At 43.6% G+C, this 18,755-nt stretch overlaps 1 protein-coding gene across 2 annotated transcripts in view; it reads right to left on the bottom strand.

Annotated features, from left to right (window-relative positions):
• COLEC12 (collectin subfamily member 12) overlaps positions 1-18,755 on the bottom strand; it is a 181,581-nt gene that overhangs the window by 36,779 nt on the left and 126,047 nt on the right. For both annotated transcript variants that reach the window (XM_055368612.2, XM_019013961.4), the window contains one exon: positions 1,450-1,572. In XM_055368612.2, the coding sequence (XP_055224587.1) occupies positions 1,450-1,572 (123 nt within the window). The remainder of the gene's footprint in view (positions 1-1,449; positions 1,573-18,755) is intronic.

The raw sequence follows: 18,755 nt of genomic DNA, 5'->3' as shown, positions 1-18,755 counted from the left end.
TCTAACTCACCACAAATGGATAGAACGACCTGGTAGTTTTCCAGATTTCCATTGTCCAAACTAATCAGCCAACACACTCAATGATGCACATTATTTTCCACGTATATGGCCTTAGAGATGGGACTAAAAGTCTCGACTATACTGAGGATTTTTGACAGGTTTTGCCATTCTAACAGCTAGAGCTGTGTAATGTGGCTAGGAAGAAGCAAGGAACACAGAGATACAGATATGATTTCCTGGGACCAGCTACAGGAGAGATACTTCAATTACATCATCTTTGCTCATCTCAAACACCTTGACAAGTAGCATTATTATTGCCATTTTACAGATAAGAAATCAGAAGCTCTAAGAGGGTATGATTCACACCTGGGTATGGAGCCATGCAGAAGACTTAGCATGACACCTGGCACAGTAGCAAGCACTTACTGAACATTCACAATTGTATTAAAAATGGTAGGATCAGGGCTTGAACTTGGGACTGTCTGGCCCTGACACCCATCTCATTCCAATACACACTGTGCTTTCTCAGGAAACTGCTACATGCTGGGAGAGAGGTGGGAGGAATGACCAGTTGGAGGGAATTCACTTGGAGTCTTTCTTTTCCTAGGTCAGTCTGTGGGCCACAGAGCAGAGGGTAGACCTGATGATCCACAGACTCCACGTCTGCCTCTGTTCTGAAACCAAATGGCCGTGTTTGCCTCACGTGTCTTTTAAAGGTTTCCCTGGCTGTTTTCTAGAAAAGGGCTTATGTAGTTTTGTGATTCTGAATCACGACACCTTCTACCTATGGTCTCTGAAAGGTGCATGGGGAACTTACTATGTCTGCAAGTCTGGAGGATTCAGGCAAAAATCCTGCCCTTACCCTAAACCAGATATGTTTAGGCCCAACATCCTATAAAGTAGGGTTGAGGTGGTAGTGCTGCCTCTGTGCTTAATTTCTACAGGGCAGTATTTTTATAGAGCTATATAAACAACAGTGACCACAGTGAATGTGCTGAAGAGAAAAAAGGGAATTAGTTGGCCGATCCCTGGGTGAAGTATGTTGTATCTCTGGAGATCTTGTGTTTTGCTTATTCTCTGTCAATACAGTTTTCCTGTGTGCTGACTCCAGGGTTTCCATAAAGCCTCCAAGAGATAAGATGAAAAAAAAATAGAGGAAGAAGGAGTAGCTAGAAATAGGTAGAAAAAAGCAACAAGGGAAAAAAAACTTTATAACTCTCAGAGAGGACCCTGATTATTGCTGAAATGAGTCAAAAGGAATTACTATGTCCCCCCTTTCAGATCTCATAGCTATAAGTTCAAGATACAGAGATGAAGTTTATCATGTTGCTATTTTGCATCTGAGTTGTATGAATGAAATACTTCGTATTTGCAAATATGAGTTTTCTCATGCTTAAATTAATGAAGGAACACTTGTTATTTGGAAGAAAAAAAAGAAAGCATACTTACCTTTATATCCCAAAATGGCTACTGTGATTGTTAGCAAGGCACACAAAATGTATAATAATATGATAGAAAACTTCAGTGCCCAGTTATTTTTACATTTGGTACATTGTGTTCCTTCCTGAATACCTGTAAGAGAAGTCAAATTTCAATAACAGTAAGCAAAGATGTCATTTAAAAATGTATCTTTTTGCATTTTGGTTCAAATATTGGGACTAAGAATAATTTTTACATATGCCTTACTATACTATGAGAACTATTTTGACAGTAAACACACTGCTTGAGCAACATAAGCACTTTAATATTACCATTCTATTGTTATAGCTGTATTTAATATGACTTAAAAATAGCACATAACTTTGTTTCATAGAATACAGTCATGCATCAGTTAATGGGGATACATTCTGAGAATGGCATCATTAGGCAATTTCATCACTGTGTGAACATCCTGGAGCAGGGATCCCTAATTCCCGGGCCATGGACTGGTACCAGTCTGGTGGCCTGTTAGGAACCAGCTGCACAGCAGGAGTTGAGTGGCAGGTGAACCGGCATGACCACCTGAACTCTGCCTCCTGTCAGATCAGTGGCAGCATTAGATTCTCTTAGGAGCGTGAACCCTATTGTGAACTGCACATGCAAGGGATCTAGGTTGCATGCTCCTTATGAGAATCTGACTAAGGCCTGATGATCTGAGGTGGAGCAGTTTCATCCTGAAACCATCTCCCGCCCCCTGTCCATCCATGGAAAAATTATCTTCCATGAAACTGGTCCCTGGTTCCAAAAAGGTTGGGGACCACTGTCCTAGAGTGTACTTACACAATCCTAGACGGTATAGACCAGCGGTCCCCATCTTCTTCACCAATTTTTCCATGGACCAGAGTAGGGGTAGGGATGGTTTCGGGATGATTCAAATGCATTCCATTTATTGTGTACTTTATTTCTATTATTATTACATTGTAATATACAATGAAATAATTATACAACTCACCATAATGTAGAAACAGCGGGAGCCCTGAGCTTGTTTTCCTGCAAATAGATGGTCCCGTATGGGTGCGATGGGAGACAGTGACAGATCACAGGCATTAGATTCTTATAAGGAGTGCACAACCTAGATCCCTCACATGCACAGTTCACAACAGGATTCGCACTTCTATGAGAATCTAATGCTGCCGCTGATCTGACAGGAGGCGGAGCTCAGGTGGTCATGCAAGTGATGGGAAATGGATGTAAATACAGATGATGCTTCACTCACTCACCCACTGCTCACCTCCTGCTATGCAGTCCAGTTCCTAACAGGTAACCGGTCCATGGCCCTGGGGGTTGAGGACCTCTGGTATAGACTACTACACACCTAGGCTACATGGTATGGCCTGTATGCTCCTAGGCTCAAACCTGTACAGCATATTACTGTACTGACAGGCAACTTTATTTTTGGCAACTTTAACACAATGGTAAGTATTTGTGTATCTAAACATAGAAAAGGTACAATAAAAATACAGTTTTATAATCTTATGGGACTGCCATCATCTATGCAGTCCATTGTTGACTGAAACGTTACGTGGCACATGACTGTAGTTTCAAATCAAATTCCATTATGATAATTACGATGATAATTTCAATAAAAATCTCTATATGACAAAATATTTAAACATTCAAATTTACTTATTTCAGACACTGTTAGGCCTATAGCAATTGAAATACAACAAAAAAATCCTACTGATTGGTCCCTTGATGTTTGTTTCAGTGGCATGCTGAAGTTGGTTCCTACTGGCTTGTAAGAGCCAACTGTTAAATTTGTAAGAATTTTGAGAGCTGGTTGTGAAACTGTTGGTAGCTTGAAATCAGCCCTGCAGGGAGTATTTACACCATAGAAATTGGCAAACACTGCAAATTAGGATGACCCCCATTCCCTGGCCGCAAACAACTAGTTTACCGGCATGCCACTGGTTGTAATGTATTATAACCTATGGCAGAAGATACAAGTAATCTTATAATTAACTGCCCAATATATAACAAATTTTGCATATTACATGTATACAAGAAACAGACACTGACCCTTATATTAGTTATCACAGTGATTTGAATAATGACTGTAGAACAAATAGAAAAACCAGACACTTTTGATGAGAGGAGGTAAATTTTTACTGCTAAAAGGTCATTTTTGAAAAACATTCTTGTCTGAGTGGTCAACCAGCATCATTGCTGCAAGTGACTCCAGAAACCTTTAAAAAGAGAATTTCCATCTGATAGATTAGAAACACACACAAGACAAAGACTGTGGATGTTTTAATGTGAAAATCACATTGTAAGGAATATCAGGAGATTCCCTGTTTTCCTGACCTGTTTCCCTATGTGTGTCTTACTAATAGCGTCCCCCAGGAGCAACAGCACATAAAGGACTGATCTCCTGTAACTGTGCTCAATAACTTTTGATGGGTAAGTCATGAGGATTAAGCCACAGTTGAAGTTTCTCTCCTTTGGTTTGTAATTTTATGCATAGTGCCCTTCTTCAGTGAAAAGAGTTCTTCAGCTGTGTTTAATGCAAAATGATGAGAGAAACAGCATATAACAATGACTTAAATTTAGCTTTCAGGGCTCAACCAATCCCTCTGGTGTTTAGCACATCCCTCTGGCTGTAGACACAAAGGGAGGAGGTGCATCTGTCAATTTCATGACTTAGAGCAGTGCTTCTCAAACTTTGGGGTGCATCAGAGTCACTTGAAGCAGTCATTAAAACACTGTTTCTAATTCAGGAGGTCTGAGAAGGGAACTGAGAATTTGGATTTCTTTTTTTTTTTTTTCTTTTTTGAGACGGAGTTTTGCTCTGTTGCCCAGCTGGAGTGCAGTGGCACGATCTCGGCTCACTGCAACCTCTGCCTCCCGGGTTCAAGTGATTCTCCTGCCTCAGCCTCCCAAGTAGCTGGGATTACAGGCGCCCACCACCACACCCGGCTACTTTTTGTATTTTTAGTAGAAACGGGGTTTCGCAGGCTGGTCACAAACTCCTGACCTCAAGTGATCCACCTGCCTCGCCGCCTTGGCCTCCCGAAGTGCTGGGAGTATAGGTGTGAGCCATCACGCCTGGCCAAGAATTTGGATTTCTAAGAAGTTCCCAGGTGATGCTGATGCTGATGCTGATGCTGAGGTCTGGGGACCACACTCAGGAACAATGCTTCTCAAACTTTAAAGTGCTTACACATCACATTGTTGAAATGCAGGTTCCGATTCAGTGGGTCTGAGGGAGGAGCTAAGATTCTACATTTCTGCAAGGCCTAGGTGACAACTGGTCTGAGCACCACACTTGGAGGAGCAAGGATTTAGTTTAGAAGCTGGTCATGATGGATTGACCTTTGGTTAACCAATCCTTTGAAGGTGAAGCTGTAAAATTAGACTCACTGATCAAACAGACCTAGAGTAAATAAACTTGTTTATTATAATTTTTCCATTTTTCCCCTTCCCTTCCTTTCTGTCTTACTTCCTTATAGCCACCTGTATGTCTCAGCACCGTCACTTATGTCTAAAACTGACTTCAGTTCTAGCCCTGCCAAACCAGATCTCCAACTTCCACCCAACTTTTCTTATTGTACTCAACTCAACTACTATTACTACCCCAATCCCTCAGGTGGTTAAACTCAAAGACACCATCATTTCTTCTCTTGTACTTATTCTCCAATTCAGTCACAGGCCTTGTTAATCCTCCAGTGGGCTATTTTTCATCATGATCATCATCATCTACAGCTTATTGATGTTCACTTACTGCCTACAGTGTGCCAGGTTCTGAGCTAGATCCCTTACACACAGCATCTCTAATCCATAAAAGGACTGCAAGGGGGCATCTTGGTGAGAGCTGAACTGACACTCTATACAATGTTGCAGTCAGGACTCCGACCTGTGTCAGACTCTAGATGCCATGATCTCTCCACTAGGCCATGGTCCCTCTCTCTAGTCATCGTTTCCTCTCCATTTCCCCTGCCACCACCCTAGTGTGAGATCTTTTCATCTCAGTGGAAGCTTCCTCTTCCATTCCCATGGAATCTAGCCTCACCCTTTATTAAAATACCACTGTCCTCATGACATTTGCTAAAAAGGAAAAAAACAAAACAACAAACTTTCAAGAAGGCACTCTTAACTAAAGGATGCGCACATGCACACACACACCCACACTCCCCCCACCCCACCACACACACGGACCAGTGCATAAGCTCTCTGTAATCTGATGGTATAAAATGAAAAAAGACTCTTTACATCCAATAAGGGTGAAAATATTTTTGAAATTTAGAGAAAGGAACGTATAGGTAGACCCACAGACACGCCACATTCCATGCTGAGAAACCATGAACTTGCTTTGGTGGCAACTGTGAAGCACAGAAGGGCGACAGACACGGGGTGCTGGCCTGACCTCCCGCTGAAGGACTGGGTGGCACTCCCATGGCTGATGGGCGGGTTTATTCCTTTTGGATTTTTGGACCATGCTGGGTGAGCTTCTTATGCCTCTTCAGGATGATTTCTTACATTCCACTAAGAGAGCCTCAGAAGATTTGGTTAGAGCAGAGATTATAGTAGATGACACAATCTGGGAGCTAGAAGGTTGTGCAGAGGTCAAGCGTCATTGTGTCATTGATGGGAAAAGAGAGGCCCAGAGAGGGGAAGCAGGATCAGAAGCCACAGGTCCTGACTCCAGCACACTCATCTTTCCCTCCCATCCTTCCCCGTGAGCTAGCCCTGTGGCCGCCAGGCATCTGGTGCATGTGGTATTCGTGCAGATCCGAGCCCAGACAGCTGTCACTGGTTCACATTCCGAAGAGCTGGGGCACTTCCTCACCGTGTGCATTTCTCACTGCTGACTCTATCAGCATTTAATCAATATCAGATGGCACTGCCTGGCCTCCCTTTCCACTTGACACGCTTTCTCTGTCTTGTTTTCCCCCTCCCCTGACTTCTTTTTAATAAGAATTCTGTTTTATCTTCCTCTCTGCCCTCCGCTGGGAGGACATCTGGCCAAACACACGGATGCCTACTACAAAGGGACCCTGCTGGCTCCTGTAGCTGGGGCACCCCCTCCTCCTTGAACCTAGATGGTTACAAAATAACATTCAAGAGAGATATCCCCCTGTTACCAGCCTTTGTAGTGTTTGTTTTCTTAGCATTACTTTCCAGAGCCTGGGGACTTTGTTCCCATGGTGGGGGTGGGGGTGGGCAGGGAAGGAAGGGCTGGGGACTGATATACAGAGTGCTGCAGAGGAGAGATTTCAGTTCAGGAAGTGAAGCAGTGCTGCCCCTCACCATTAAGAGATCCAGCGTGCCAAAGAACCTGGCGCCAATAGCACATTTGAAATTCAGAGGCCTACAGGCAGCAAGGACCTGAAGGGTGCATGCCTTTCCGCTGCTTTTCCCTCTTGAACTATCTCCCGCTGAACTCCACTCTTGGCTCATGTTTTGAATGTATTTTCCAGTGTCCAAGTCTTTGTTATACAAAAAAGTGTGGGGGCCCAGTGAAGCCAAAATTGCTCTGGTTAACTCCTTGAGTATTCCATGGAAGTTCAGAATAGGCTGACAATTTGGTCCCCAGTGCCCAAACTCAAAGTCCCCTGGGCTGCCCTGGTTCCAACAACACATTTCAAGTAAGAAGCTGGCAGGGGGGGAATGGGGGCTGCTGATCAGTGAGCCGTTTGCTGGTTGGGGGAATAATTGAAACACTCCAGGAATGACAGTGCAAAGGGCCAGAAGAATTCACCAGCAAAGAGAATTCCTTTCTGCTGTGGTTCTCCATAAAGAGCCCTCCCAAGTGCTGTGGTCCAGTCTCAATCCAGTCTGTTTTTCCGATCTTTTTGCAGAAAAAAAAAGAGTCTCCTTCACTCTCATATTTTTTTGCCATGTATATCACTGAAGGTGGGCTTGTGTGTTAAAATGGATACATTGCAGATCCATCCCCTTCCTTGGTAGGTGGAGGCTGGCACTGTGGGTGAGTGTGGGACACTTCTGGCCTATTTTCATGATCACAAGTGTCTATAGCTCAGTGGTGTTGCCATAAAGATCATGTTACCAAAGAGAAGCTTTAAAAAGGGTCAGTTGCAAAATCCAGAAAACCACAAGTTTTGATCTGAGATTCGCAGTGAACTTTTCATGTGGTTTTTTTACAGTTATTAATCTCCTGCCTGGTGGTATAGATTCCCATAAACCCATAAGAATGATTTGGCTCTAACAGTAAAACGGATGATTCAAATAAATTCCTATAATTAAAATGGCCCCAAAAGCAACAAAACAATAAGAGTTAACAACCTGGTTAGTTGCTTGAATGTTACGCAATATCACTGGAACAAAAGTTAAATACATAAAACACTTTATCCACCGAAATAACTAGCTTTTCCTTATGATGAAGGCTATTTACTAAATGATGAAATATGGAATTAGTAAAAAAATTTTTTTTTATTAGTGAGTAATTTAGTTCCCCAAATACAAATCCCAGCCCTGGACACCTTACTATGCCAAGTTTCCTAACGATGTAGATAGCCATGAAAACGGAAGCAGGACAAGAATTGGAAATGAAATCACTTTCTGTGCAAAATAAGTGAAGCCTCACAGCAGCTCTGTATTCATAAAGATGTGTTCAAACCGGAAAAGTTACTTAGAAGAGAGTTTTATGACAGCATGAACTCTTCGACGTTCATGCTGAACTTACATTCAAATTCTGTGCATTTACCAAGGGTATAGTTTGTTTTCATTGAAATTTTTTCACGTGTATAAAAAGAAAAGGCAGTCAGTTCTGGTTTGGTTTTATTGTTTTTTTTAAGATTATGCATTATTTATTTAAAATTTATAATTTATACCCTGCCTACTAAAAAAGAATTGTTGTAGGCAAAAACCAGATGTAACGGTCCCACTCAGAGTATGCAGTGTCTGCCAGAATATATAGTGTCTCAAAAGAACGCCATTATTTTCTCTTTGTGGTTTTTATAAGAAATCCTTTATTAGATGAACTGTCCACAAATGCTTTCAATTCCAAGGAGAGGAATCCTTGCTCACTGGGGAGCTCAACCATCACATCTCTTACAGTTGTCTCTCCTAGCTGGCCCCTTCCTCTTGGCTCTATTCCTATACATTTTATTCTATGGGCACAGAGTGAACTGTCAACATTTCAGCAGCCTGACTACTTCATTATCTGGCACTACCATACAATGTCCTTCTGGGATTAAGTGCTGAATCTTTTCATTAAAAGGACTCATGAAAACGCAGCTCTAGCTTGGGTCATCAGTCTGCTGTAGAATTGAGCCAGACACTGACTCTGACAGGTAATTGAGGAAGGCCATGAGACACTTCTTGAGTGGGTGAGAGTTTGCTATTGCTGTGAATGTGAAGAGGAATTGCTGAGGATGAAGGCTATTACTGAGGACCTGATATGGGCCAGGAACCCTCTCCTGGTTACTTATAATGTCTTTAACAACCCTGCAGAGTAGGAATTCTGGCCCTAATTTTACAGATTTTAGGAAAGTGGGGAGGTCAAAGAGGGTGAGTACCCAAGCCAGTGAGTAGCTGAGCTGGGAGTTGAACCCAAATCTTTTGTGTGTTGCTTCTCCAAGCTTATTCATCTCCAGAAGTGAAAAACAAAACAAAGCAAGATAAAGGATGCCCAACGAGATAATCTAGAAAACGGGCCAGTTAGACATACCAGTAGAAGTATTCTGTCAAAATAAAGGGGTGCGGAAACATCCTTTCACATGTTGATAGATAAGCCTTTCTCAGAAATAAGCAATAAAATGTAGTCTCCAGTGGGTTAACTAACTTACAGGCCTGATGCTTCTGTCGGCTATAATTTCTCCTTTATTAGACTGTGGTGACATACTTAAGCAGCCAGTTAATTCTGCCCTAAATAAATGCTCATTCTCTCTAGGAGAGGTCAAAAGTGGCTTGGAGGTTTGGCTGGTAAGGCATGTTAGCCCCTCAGGGGAATATCTCCCAACGCTGAGGGAGTTTTTGGAGTGAGATGGGCCAGGGAAAGAAGGTACCTTTATAATTTCAAAGCAAACTATGGGATATGCAGGAGCCTTGATCAGTTTAAGCTTGAAACCAAAATAAATTGGTCACCCCATGGTTTTCTTTTGAAGTTCTAGTACGCTTGAAATGAACCCCAAAAGCCAGTCTTCAATGGCTCCTTCATCTACAGAGCCAAAAAACTGCTTGTGGCTCAAGCTTGCAGGAACTGGGCAAGGTAAGACAGAGGCAAGGAAGAAGGTGAAAGGAGGGTTTATCAGATGGTGGTTAAAAAATTTATTTACCTCTAGCCTCTTAGCCTCCCTCTAAAAAAAAAAATTATCTGGAATACACTGGCAAAAAATATATTTTTCTTTACCAATACCTCCTTGACCCCGTGGTTCAGGAATCCACAGTGATTCTCCAGTTGCTCCCGCACCCTCTGACCATGTTGGCACTCAGAATCTTGAGGCCGGGAGGGGCGCTGGCTGTCATCTTGGCTAATATCCATCTCACCAGTGAAGAAACTGAGGCCCAAGGAACTCCACTCCTCTCTCCTACTCCCCCCACCCCAAGTTTATACACAGCCAGCCTGGCTTTAGGGCTCGGGTTTTCTACCTTCCAGCTGGAGTTCCTTCGACCCCAGAATTCTGCCCACATCACCACATTCCATTCTTGCTACATCCTGTTTATTCATTTCTTCAAGGTGTAAGTAGCAGGCAGTAGTTATAATGGTGAACACAACAGACAAAAATCTATCTCTGCCTTCTGGAACTTATATTCCAGTGTGAGGATGTCTTCATATGACAGACGGTGATGAATGCTACAGTAAAAACAAGGCAAGCACTGAGCGAAGGGCATGTAGCGGGGGACGTAGATGTCAATTTTAAGTATGGTGTCTGGAGCCCTCTCCGCAGAGTAACATTTGAGCAAGAGTTTGAGGGAGCATGGGAAGGACCCCAGGCACCTGCATAGCTATGGTCTCTGACAGGGCTCTGCTCATTTCCCCTCTGGGCTGTGAGATTTGCCCTTCTCTTCCCTGAAACGCTCTTCCCTACTAACTAACTTCCTTTGTGCTTACTCACAGATTTCCTCCTCAATGCACCCTTTCCTAATTTGCCTTGAATCCCTAAGCACCTGTGTAGTTGATACTGCACACATCCACCCTCCCCATGATCTTCATAGCTACCTCCTTGTACAGGCATGAGGGTTTTGTTTTTCTGCGGTGTTGCGTTTGCATTTCCCTAAGCAAAGGAGCACCCGCTAGTACTCGGCACAACCTGCGGCTTAACAAAGGCATGACCGGAGTACAGATCCGGGCAGTGGGAAGTGGGCCCTCGCTTCCAGGAGCAATCTCCCTGCCCCAAAATTGGAATCTGCTGTCAGGTGCGAGGGATTTCACAATCTCCTCTCCCACCTTTGTCTCCAGTCTTCTAGGTGATTTGCTGATCTCACTGTCCTGTGGGCCGGGGTATGGATGTCCTGGGAGAGGGGCACAGCTCAGGGGCCTGACAGTTAAAACACTGACACTGATGAGAGCCACTTCCTCCCACACAGCCAAGGCTGATGCCACAGGGAGCCGCAGCCTCAAACCCGCTGGAGGTAGAGGGTGGAATGAAGGTTATGATGAAAGGAATGCAAAACACACCTTCAGACCCCTGCCTAGACTGAAGTGAGTCCCAAGACCCTACAGCATTTCTCCATTTTGTGGGTCTCGGCACTTTCAAAACTCCATGTGATAGGGCCAAGATGAGAACTGTAAACCTGCAATCCAACACTTGCCTTGAGTGTGGCTGCTTTACAAAGTGTCATTTGGGGGCAGCTGAAGGACTAATATAATGACGAGGGGGAACAGCGCTGAGCAGGACAAATCTCAGTTAATGACAAGATATTTGCTGTTTGTCAACGACACGGTGTCGGGGCATGTGAAAATTATGCTGCTGAGCAGGTGCTGGCAAATACATGCCTACATCCACTCTCCCTCACATACCGATTTGATTTTTTTTTTAACCACCAAAACTAGTGTTTTGATGGGGGAAAAAAGTGGACTTCAATGTAAATGAAAACATCAATCAACCTGACAGACATTCCTCATTCCTCAAAAACATGTGTTTTTTACTTTCTTCAAGTGAAGATGATAGTCAAAGACACTTAAAATTAAGGGAACGAAGCCAAGACAGAGCAGGAGACTTCACCATTGCTGTTTTAAAGCAGTCATTCTGTTCCGCATTGAATGTGGCCTCAGTCTTGAACCTAATGAGAAATGAGTCAATCAACTTGAAATGATCCAAATGAGGAAAAGTTGGCAAAAAAAGGAGGGAACTGGGAGGGACCTATTTTAATAGAGTATTGGCCCACGAAGGCTGTGAGGGGAGAGTGGCCCCAGACTGAATGACGACCATCCCTGTCACTAGCCACATACTTGTTATTAAAACTGGACAAAGGCCTGGTGTCGTGGCCCATGCCTGTAATCCCAGCACTTTGGGAGGGTGAGGCAAGAGGATCCCTGAGGCCACGAGTTCAAGACTGGCCAGGGCAACATAGTGAGATGCTGTCTCTACCAAAACAAAACAAAACAAAACTAGACAAAGGGGGACGGGGAGAGAAATATTTTCATGCGGCAGACAGCTATAGTTTTGGAAGTCAAAGCAATGAAACTGGAAATAAAAATGAAAAACCATTAAACAAAAAGTCAGAAGGCATGCAATGAATTATGGAATATAAAATAAATGGGAACATGTAGGCTTATTTAATTTTCCATGCCTTTATATGGAGTTTAGAAATGACAGTTAAATTTAGAAAATTGTTTAAAACTGAAATAACTAGATGGGAACATACGTTTGTATACACACACACAAAGTGACTTTCTTCAGACACTAGAGATGTTTGTAGAAAAGGATTTCTAAAGCAAAATTCAAAATCACCAGGCACAGTGGCTCATGTCTGTAATCCCAACATTCTGGGAGGCCAAGGTGGGTGGATCACTTGAGGTCAGGAGTTTGAGACCAGCCTGGCCAATATGGTAAAACCTTATCTCTACTAAAAATACAAAAAATTAGCTGAGCATAGTGGCACATGCCTGTAGTCCCAGCTACTTGGGTGGCTGAGGCAGAAGAATCGCTTGATCCTGGGAGGCAGAGGTTGCAGTGAGCCGAAATCCCACCAGTACTCTCCAGCCTGGGTGATAGACAGAGACTGTCAAAAACAAAACAAGGCCGGGCGCGGTGGCTCACGCCTGTAATCCCAGAACTTTGGGAGGCCAAGGTGGGTGGATCATGAGGTCAGGAGATTGAGACCATCCTGGCTAACATGGTGAAACCCCGTCTCCACTAAAAAATACAAAAAAATTAGCCGGGCATGGTGGCAGGCGCCTGTAGTCCCAGCTACTTCTGAGGCTGAGGCAGGAGAATGGCGTGAACCCGGGAGGCGGAGCTTGCAGTGAGCCGAGATCACGCCACTGCACTCCAGCCTGGGCAACAGAGCGAGACTCCGTCTCAAAAACAAAACAAAACAAAACACAAAAAATTCAAAAATCACAATTTCCCATGGGTTTATCATGGGTGTGACTAGAGCCAGCTTATACTGACTGGTGACCCCCAATTGTTGTTATCTCTTCACAACTCTATATTCAGTGACTTTATATTGGTAGCATGAAATTGGTCATGCTGGAAGTATTCACACCATTGAAATCAGCAAAAAGCTCCAAATCAGGGCTTTTGCCTTCTGGAGAGCCGGCTGTTAAACATTTGCCAGCATTCCACTCAGTGCCCTTACCATTTGCCAGCATACCACTCAATGCACATACCACTTAATGCAACTGATCCATTGCATTTAAACAAGTAAAGAACTAATCTGTCCATATAGATTAATTACTTGAGAAGTTCAGGATCACTGGCCCCACCAAGCTTGGACATGAAGCATCGTTCCTTTCCTTCCCCGGAGGTGATACAGATCTTATGTGCCCTCTTACTAGTGATATTTTACACATTAAATGTTTTGAATTCAAAATTTCCATGGAAACAAGGTAAATTTCAAATTTACAATCTCTGTGGGGTGATTATAATTTTAGGTTCCTAGTGAAACTGAGAATGTTTAAGGTTCAATTCCCACATGTCTGTTAATTTCACACCACGGATACAGGCTGACTTAACTCTGACCAACCACCCTGAATGTGCACTTCCTTCTCACGTGGAAATGAGGTAGCATGGCAAAGTCAAGAAGTGGAGCCCTGGTGAATCAGCCTAGGGCAGGCAGCTATGGAGGACACATTTGGATTCAGATGGAGGAATCACCACCGAGGAAAGGATTATGAAGAGCAACCCCCATCTGGAAGATATTCTGTTTACCTCTCAAAATCATGCAGGGATTAAAACCCCACCTAAAAGGCAGAAAAAAATACAAGAGTTCAGAGGAAAGCAACACTTCATTACATTCATGAGATGCATAAATGACTGTAAAAGCAGCAGACTCAGAAATCAAAATAGGAAAAAATCAGATTCTACCAGCTGAGCCATTCACAGTGCAGGCAGAAGGCCTTTTGAACTTCAGCTCTTACAGCAGAGAATCAGAAAATGTGACCAGGAGCACATCAGCTCTGGAAACAAGTGAATAATGGAGATCAGAGATGCAGAAAATACATATATAATTTCATATGATATGAAATTTTTATGGTATAATCACTTAATTGTATTTCATGCCCAAAGAAACAAATTTTATTTCCCCGATGGCCAAACAGCTCCTAATTATAGTTGTAAACTGGTTAAACGGGCTTAAAGAAGAAGCGGCTTTGGGTGAGGACTTAACAACACCGCCCAATCCGCACTTCGCTGAAGGTGTTCCCCACTTCTCTGGTGAATGTGGAATTTGGAATTAGTACCAGAATCACCCACTAGGGATTCACTTATACATTTTATTTTTAATTTGCAGCATATATTTGTTTACATTAACTCCCAGTACACTGCATGCGGTTTAGAACACACTGTGAGTTCATTGCTTATTATTCTTTAAAATATCCTGTGGTAAGAGAGACCCTTCCATTAAGAAGAGGTACTTGTCTTGAGAGGTCCACCACACAATGGGATCCCAGGGATGGTCTCAGCTTGATGGATCTAGGAGGCATACCCCTTCTAAATGGTGCCTAGCCAGAGCTCTTCCTGCCTGGGGCAGCCAGGCCTCTCAACCCTACTCTGGAAAAGCAACTAGAAGCTCAGGTCCTGCTGATGATGGACTAGGAATGCCATTTTTGCATCTTTGTCATGCACAAAGACAGGGCTCATTCATCACCTTCCCATTATGCACAGACCTGAAGAGGAACTGAAAAAGAAGGATTCAGTGATTCAGAAAATGTTCGTTCCTAAATGAAGAATACAATGAAGTCTGGACTTCACAGCTCTCACTACTATGCAATGTTCCTTCCTGCTGGAAAGCAGTTATGTTATTGCAGCAAAGCTGGTCAAGACAGCCAACCACCTGTAAATACAACCTACTGGTTGCCCTGAAACAATCTGTCACTTTCTACAGTACTTGGGGGAAACAACACCTAATAAACAACACCTAGTAAAGCAAAAGAACATATACTACAGTCAAAGGAAAAATCTCATGTACAACTGTGGTAATGACAGTGCTTATAAAATTAGAAGCACTCATTTATTAGGGTATACAGAGCCCCAGATGATGGTGTGATTATATGTTTACTAAACTTTATCCAGAGGACTACTGCATAGAAGTCAATCTTCTTGACTTTGAGCCCGTGGAAGATCCATCTGTTTCTACTCCTGCTCACTTCCCAGACATGCCGCAACTGGGCACAAATCATGGAAGAGAAATGTTTATCCAAGTGGAGCTGGAAAAGCCAGGACTCCAGGAGGGCCCTGGGGTGCAGGGAGGACCCCTTCTTTCAAAGGTTTCTGCTGCACAGGCCTAGGGTAGGATGGAAAGGATCACAGAGTAGGGGATAGAAACAATTTTTTTTTAAAGAAAGAGAAGAAAATCTTCTGATTGTCTAGACAGAACAGGAGAAAGGGGAGCTGTGGCAACAGGGAAATGAAAATAAGCAATAACAGGCCTTGTGACAGTTGATTGTAGGAATGTCCCTGCCGGCGGGTAACTTGTGTCCTGACAAGCTGCGAGAGCCTGAGGCAAAGGATCTGTGCTTTGCTCACTGGGACCTAGAGAGGACACAAACTCTTTCTGTTCCTAATAAAGAACAGGTTCAAGAGAGTGAGGGGAAACAAACTGCGGTATGAAACTAACATCTGCACAGCAGTCATCAGCACAGCAGTAACATTACTTGGATATCCAGGGCAGAATCAATCAAGTACGTGAGTTCTGATGCAGGCACTGTGGTGATTCCTGCAAAGGTTTTATATCTGCACACTTGGTCTGCAGAGTGGAGCTGGACTTCTGCTCTCATTCTTCCCTCAGGTGCCTTTGTGCAGCACCAACACTGTGAACCAGACACTATGACCCCACCCCGCTATCCCACCCCCCATTCAGGGACACTACGTTTAGACAGTGAAAGCCTTCTTTGGTAAATGCATTCCACAGTTCTCCTCCAGTCTCAATTCCCCTCTTGAAATGCAAAATAGGTAATAGATTGAAAAGACCAAACTGGATCCATTAATTTTTATTGTACTGTCTCATTTCTATTAAATCAAGCACCAGAGTCCTGAAGTCACTGAGCCAAAGCTGGGAGCAGGCAATCCAAACCCTTGAAGTTGGTGCAGAAGTAGGGGCAAAATAATTTCCCATATCATTCTGGAGGGTATAACTGAAAGAGTGTTTTTTGTTTGTTTGTTTTTTGAGACAGGGTCTTGCTCTGTCACCCAGGCTAGAGTGCGGTGGCGTGATCTTGGCTCACTGCAGCCTCAAACTCCTGGGCTCAAGCAATTCTCCCACCGTAGCCTCCTCAGTAGCTGGGACTACATGTGTGCACCACCATGCCCAGCTAATTTTTATATTTTTTGTAGAAATGGGGTTTCACCATATTGCCCAGGCTGGTCTCAAACTCCTGAGCTCAAGCGATCCACCTGCCTCGGCCTCCCAAAGTACTGGGATTACAACATGAGCCACCACGCCCGCCCAAAAGAGTGTTGTTTACTGACACTGGATAATATGATTCACACAAAATAGAACATTTAGTAATTCAAGGGTGTACCTAGAACATTCTGCCAAGGGGACATTTAACGCTGTGACACAGGAAGTGTCATGATGACTCAGGAAGAGGGGATCCACATGTAGTCCCATATTCCAGCAGAACAGTGCTTCTGGCCAAATGTGTTAAACCTTCCCCCCATCTTCAAAGGAAACAGAGACTACAGCTCTGTGGCAAAAGGCAATGAATCCCTCTGAGGGATGTGTGTATTCTAGTTAGAGAGGAACACAGACTTACAGCTGCCTGTGACCAGGACAAAACTCTGATGGTGGCCATGGTGAACTGGAACACACGCTCATCTGTGATAAGAGCCTCTTAGTTTTCCTCTTATTCAATTTCCATCTTGATGAAAAATGGGAAATTTGTATGCAATTGAGGAACAAATACACAGATTTCTGTGTCATAATCTTATTGCTGATTTTATCTACTTATCCAATGTAAGCTCATCCTATTTGATCACATCTCTGACAGTCATACGGTTATCCTTTTTTCCTCCACAGTGACCGCTGGAAAGGGAACACCTTGCAACTTCTCCCACGAGGCTTTCGATCCTAACGTTAAGGAGCAGACCTCTCCCGTGAGACTACACGGTGGGGAAAAAGGGCCGTGTGGACACATGGAAACGGATTCGGGCAGGACCAGAACTATTTCCTTAGCCACACAGATGAAGGGTTTTTACTAATTCCTCAGTGAGGAGGAACTGGAACCCAATATCAAAATCCACTGCATGTCCTTTATAGTTTATTGTATATAATTATGTACCATAAACTGTGCATGGCTTACATTCCAGGGCATGGGATCAGTCATTCCCAACAAATCTCGTTGTCGATTTCTGTAAGTCCCAGCTAAGAATCCCCTTAAGGGCTTATCTGAACCGAGTAGAATCAAATATTGTGATAGAACCCCAGGGCCTGGGAGAAGCAGCAGCCCCCCACCTCCCCCCAAGAATTCTGTCTGGTATGCTTCGTGGTACATCTGCAGGTGAGCATTGACTCACAGATATACTTGGTGCACATCCTGTGTCCAGTACCGAATGATGCCAATATGAGCCAATGGGACTTGAGGAACATGTAATTCTATTCACTGTACTGCTGTGAAGCTGCTACAACCTCCCTGTTAAGTCATGCTCTTTGCTCATTTCTGAGCTTGGCCCTCCTCTTGCATGCAGGCCCTGTTCCACAAATGACTCCAGGGGATAAGGGGCTTCCAAACACCTAAGTCCTAGGGTGTTGCTTTAAGCCACTTGGCTCATGTGCATGTCTGTAAACCACTGCTAGAATTGGAGGTGTTTCAAAGGCAGCGAGGGGCATATGAGAATAAATGATCTAATACAGAGAGTGAATTCCTGATGATTTAAAGCCATTGAGAAAAGGGGCAAACAGAGCTTGGGAGACAGTACACCTTGATGTCCTCAAAAACACATCCCTTAATTTCTAAGAGACCATAATTTATCTTTCTATACTGATAACACCATATTTGTCAAATACAGATATTATGGACTTTTAATATTAGGGAATTAAAAGATCCTTTTAAACTCTGTTTTGAAATACATACATTTTTTCACGTTTGCACATACAGTAACACACCAGCATATCCAGTGTTGAAAGTATGACCTGCAATTGCAATCAAGCCATTCAAGCCATTCAAAGAACAAGCCACATGGAAACTATGACCTCGCCCCTGAAAATCACCCACAGGCATATGTTTGGGCATGATTTCAGGAGATCCATGGGCTCTAGAAACCACCTATGGGCCTGAGGCTCGGAACTTGTGATACCTGGCCTCCCATAGGAAGTATGAGGATATCCTAATTTTTCCCACCAGAATTTGTATAGACTAGCAAGTTTTGGGGTGGCTTGTTATACTAATAGGCTTCATAGTCTCCACTGAGGGGGCAATTCTGTTTATAAACATTTCCCTCACCCTTCTTCCCCATTCATTCTTGTGGTTTCCCGGCCCAAGCAATACTTATCTGTGAGCCACTGGCCCCAATAACTAACTCAAGACAGCAACACGTTATGCATGGTGAGTTCAGACCGCAGCTGTCTATGTAGCCAGTTAAGTAGCATCATCAAGACGATCCAGTGCAGAGCAGTGGCAAAGGACAGAACCACCCAAAAGGAGGGAGGAGGCTGGACGCAGATACATGGGAAGTTGGGGAAAGTTCATCTGTTGTTAAAATCAACAAGTA

This window comes from Gorilla gorilla, chromosome 17 (assembly GCF_029281585.2).
Source record: "Gorilla gorilla gorilla isolate KB3781 chromosome 17, NHGRI_mGorGor1-v2.1_pri, whole genome shotgun sequence".
Classification (NCBI taxonomy): domain Eukaryota; kingdom Metazoa; phylum Chordata; class Mammalia; order Primates; family Hominidae; genus Gorilla; species Gorilla gorilla.
This window is presented reverse-complemented; position numbering and strand designations above follow the sequence as displayed.